This window comes from Pteropus alecto, unplaced genomic scaffold (genome assembly GCF_000325575.1).
Source record: "Pteropus alecto unplaced genomic scaffold, ASM32557v1 scaffold1279, whole genome shotgun sequence".
Classification (NCBI taxonomy): Eukaryota; Metazoa; Chordata; class Mammalia; order Chiroptera; family Pteropodidae; genus Pteropus; species Pteropus alecto.
Window position 1 is genome coordinate 34,848 of NW_006443126.1, and position 4,037 is coordinate 38,884.

At 52.3% G+C, this 4,037-nt stretch overlaps 1 protein-coding gene across 1 annotated transcript in view; it reads left to right on the forward strand.

Annotated features, from left to right (window-relative positions):
* The first annotated feature begins 557 nt into the window (after nucleotides 1–557).
* The window catches only part of CCDC105 (coiled-coil domain containing 105), a 5,287-nt gene continuing 1,807 nt past the window's right edge, over nucleotides 558–4,037 (forward strand). The window contains exons 1-3 of the mRNA XM_006923396.1: nucleotides 558–1,127; nucleotides 2,283–2,387; nucleotides 3,799–3,997. Of these exons, the coding sequence (XP_006923458.1) occupies nucleotides 558–1,127; nucleotides 2,283–2,387; nucleotides 3,799–3,997 (874 nt within the window). The remainder of the gene's footprint in view (nucleotides 1,128–2,282; nucleotides 2,388–3,798; nucleotides 3,998–4,037) is intronic.

Genomic DNA, 4,037 nt, shown 5'->3' on the forward strand with positions numbered 1-4,037 from the left:
TGAATCCTGTGTGGCTGGACCGCGGCAGGTTGTCAGGTCATTTTTTCTGTTTCTTGCACTAAAAATCCTGAATGATAGGAGAGAGTGGAGCTTAGATGGAGTGCTAAGGAAAGACCCCTTTAAGATGGTGATATTTAAGCTGGGGTCTGGAGACTGAAAAGGAGCCGGCCATGGGAAAGACATGGAAGGGAGTATGCCGCGCAGAAGGAATAGCAAATGCAAAGCTTTGAAGTGGGAAAGAGCTGGACGAAGGCCCGCTGCTGGAAGGTAAGAAACGACAGCGAGAGGTAGGCTAAATGAGGTCAGCTTTCTCAAGGAGCCATGATTCCAAGCCACCTCTTCCGAACTCCAAAGTAAAGACTACAACTAACACGCCCCCTTGTCGCCTTTCCCCTCCCCCACCTCTGGAACTCTGTCAGCACTCTTGCCAATGTTGTCATGGTGACGGGCGCTCTGTTTCACTCACTCTTCAGGCTAGGAAGGAGGTGCGTGTGGTCGGAGGCCCCTTCCTCTCCTCGTGGAGGATCTGGGCCAGGCTGGGGCACCAAGCAGGAACCATGCCGGTGTTGATAGCCCCAGTTGAGCACAGCCAGGACATGCGCGTAGGAGCTCCAGCATGGCGCGAGGCGGCCCGGGCCAAGATGCAGAAGGCACACCAGCTGACCCAGCGCTGTGGGCAGGAGGCAGTGACCATGTGGCAACCTAAGGACAGCGTGCAGGACCCGCACATGGCGCGTCATCTCTGCCGGGCTGCCTACATCCAGCCATGGCGCTTCCACGTGGAAATGATCAAAGGCGGGGGCTCCGTGGAGAAGCCGCCGCCTGGCGAAGGCGTCACGCTGTGGAAGAGCAAGATGAAGCCACCGGTCTGGCACGCGCGCCTGCCGCTGCCCCTGACCCGCGATGCGCTCGCCATGCAGACAGCAGAGTTGGTGAACGCACACGCACGTGGAGCGCGCCTCACCGCCGCCCGCCTGTGCCGTGCGCAGCAGCAAGTCAACGGGCAGCTGCTGCTTCTGCAGCGCCAGCGTGAGGCTACAGACTACAGGCTCAGTGAGGTGCGAAAGGGCCTGCTGATTAACCAGCAGAGCGTCAAGCTTCGGGGCTACCGGCCCAAATCTGAGAAGGTGAGACAACTCCCTCAAGCCTGGTCGCCAAAACTGAGGCCCTTGCGTAGGCTGGGAAAAACCCACCCCATAGAGAAAACACCCCTCCCAGGCCCCAGTTGCAGTGAGTAAGGACACCCCCATGATGAGGTTCCTTGGTCCCCAGGTCCCCAGTTGGAGAAGGATAGCCCCCCCACGGGAGTGACATCCTCAGGCCCATTGCCCCAGATTGGGTATCCTTCCCAGTCCCCCAGCCAGGGAGAGAGGATGGGACCCCAGAGTCAAACTAGATGAAATTCTTCCCCAAGAGTGAAACCCACAAGCCCCAGCCCAGGCACGCAATCCACTCACCTAGCCCCCAGGCCCACAGAGTGAGACCCTCCTGTGGGCATAAGACCATCAAAGCCCAAATCCAGTGAAATACCCAGCTGAGAAGAGTTGGGTGATGTCCTGGTTTCAACCCATGGAACTATCCTCAAAATGTTTTGTTTTTGTTTTTGTTTTTGTTTATAAGAAAAAGAAAAATAAACAAGACTCCCCCCAGCTTCGGGCCTCATGAGGGGTGGGGTGGAAGAAACAGATCCTGTCTATAGGCTGATACCCTCAGACCCTCAGACCCCAGACTCAAGATTTAACCCCCTAGCCAAGGAGAAAGAGTGACACCCCTAGTCCCAGTTCTGGTGAAATCTTCCCCGCAAAGTGAAATCCTAGACCTCCACCCCCAAGGGAGGAACATTCCAGTCTTCCTGGGGAAGAATGGAACCTTATTCACAATGGAATTCCTAGTGCTAGCCCCCAATTCCAGAGAGTAAGTCCCTCAAAAGACAAGTCCTTATCATCACTATGATGAGATCCCTGAGTCAGGGAGTTGAGGATAATACCACTACCAAGAAAGGGGGACCTCCAGCCTGAGAGAAGCCTCCCCCGCTAAGGTGAAGTCACCTCCATCCCAGCTCACTGGACTTCTCCCTGCAAAAGGGAGGAGCCATAGCCCTACTCTCCAGCTGATAAGTGAGCTTCCTGAAATGATAAAGTCTTCTCAGAAAGTGAGAGCCCCACAGGGCGAGAGTACCCCCTACTCCATTCTCCAAACCCAGGGTTTATGAGGTTGGCAAACCCTCTACCACCCCAGAAGAAGAACTCTCCTGAGGGTGTGAGAGTCTCTCCGCTCTTCAGGTCCCCGACAAAGCTGACAGTATGCTTACCTGGGAGAAAGATGAGTTAAAGAAGATGAAGAGGAAGATGGAGAAAGACATGGAAAACTCAGAGGCCTTGCTCAAGGTCAGGAATACCTGGAACCCAGTGAAGGGGCTATGGGGGGTCCCCTGGCTGCCTAATGGGAAATTGCTCTGACCTTTGGGGACAGTAGCAACAGCAAGCATTTAGGCCCACCCATCCTGATCTGACATTTGCCATATTTCTGCTTCACAAAATGGAACAACTGGAGCTCTGAGGGATAGAGTTGGACCTCAGAATAATAGTGAACACCCGCTCTGTGCCAAAGCCCTGTGCAGTCATTGAGTTAGCTCCTTAAAGCACTCTTGTGAAATAGAAGATTTGGTCCCCTTATTGGAGATGGGGAAGTTGAGGGGCACAGACTAGTCGTGGCAGGGCTGTGTTTGTAGGTGAGGTGCCTTTAACTTTTTCCAGGTTTAGCGAGGTACAATTAACCATTTAAAATTACATATACACATATATATACTTAAAATGTACAACTTGATTATTCGATACATGTATACATTGTGAAATAATCACCACAATCAAGGTGATTAACATATCCATCACCTCACATAGTTACGTGTTGTGTGATGAGAACACTTAAGATCCACTCCCTTAACGAATTTCAGTTATAAAACACAGTATTTTAACTATAGTCACATTGTTGTATATTAGATCCCCAGAACTTAGTCATCTTGCATAACTGAAACTTTGTATGCCTTGACCAACAACTCCCCATTTCTCCCTCCACCCAGCCCCTGGCAACCACCATCCTAGGATCTGCTTCCATGACTGTGACTATTTTAGATTCCATATATAAGTGAGTCATGTAGTAGTTGTCTTTCTGCATCTGGCTTATTTCACTTAGAGTACTATCCTCCAGGTTTGTCGTCACAAATGGCAGGATTTTCTTCTTCTTTGAGGCTGAATATATATATTCAGAATCAGTAAGGGGGTGGGGGGACGCTGGGGACTGAAGAGGGCTCCCGATACTGATTAGAGAGGAGGAAGGGAGACTTGGAGGCTAGGGATTGGGAGGGATAAACCCTGAATGCCAGTTGAGGAGGAAAGAGATGGCACAGGATGACAGAGATGTAGGTCTAGCCAGTGCTACTTCTCCACTGTGGAGATGAGGAAATCGATGGGGGAGGGGCTTTCTTGGGGTGCCAGGGCAAAGCCAGACCCAGAACTTAAGCAATTGACATCCAGGACAGGGAAGCTGCCACCAGCCCCTACTGCTCCCCTCCTCCCCTATTGCTGAAGGCTTCTGGAAAGAGGGTGAGAGGGTGGAGTGTCTGAGCTTCAATTTGGAAATCACTCTTTTGAGCCACAACAAGAACTGGAAAGGGTCAGTTTAGAGGCAGAAACACTTTGCAGCCTCCAGCAGAAAAATCAATTCCAGCTACCTCCCCGCAATATCCCCGCTCACTTTCTGCCTTCACCTCTGCCTCTCTCTCTCCTTCCTTGCCCTCAGACCCTGGCCTCCTGCAGGGACACTCTGGCCTTCTGCTGTAAGGAGAGGCTCCAAGCTGTGGACTTAATGAACCAGCCACTGGACAAGGTTCTGGAGCAGGCTGGCCACCATTCCTGGGTGAACCTCTCCAGCCTCCCCACCACGCACATTCAGGGCCAGAAAATGCCTCCTCCAGACCCTGTGGGCACTTTTACCCCAGGTAGGCGTCCACAGAAAGGAGTCCACTACAGTGGGTATCC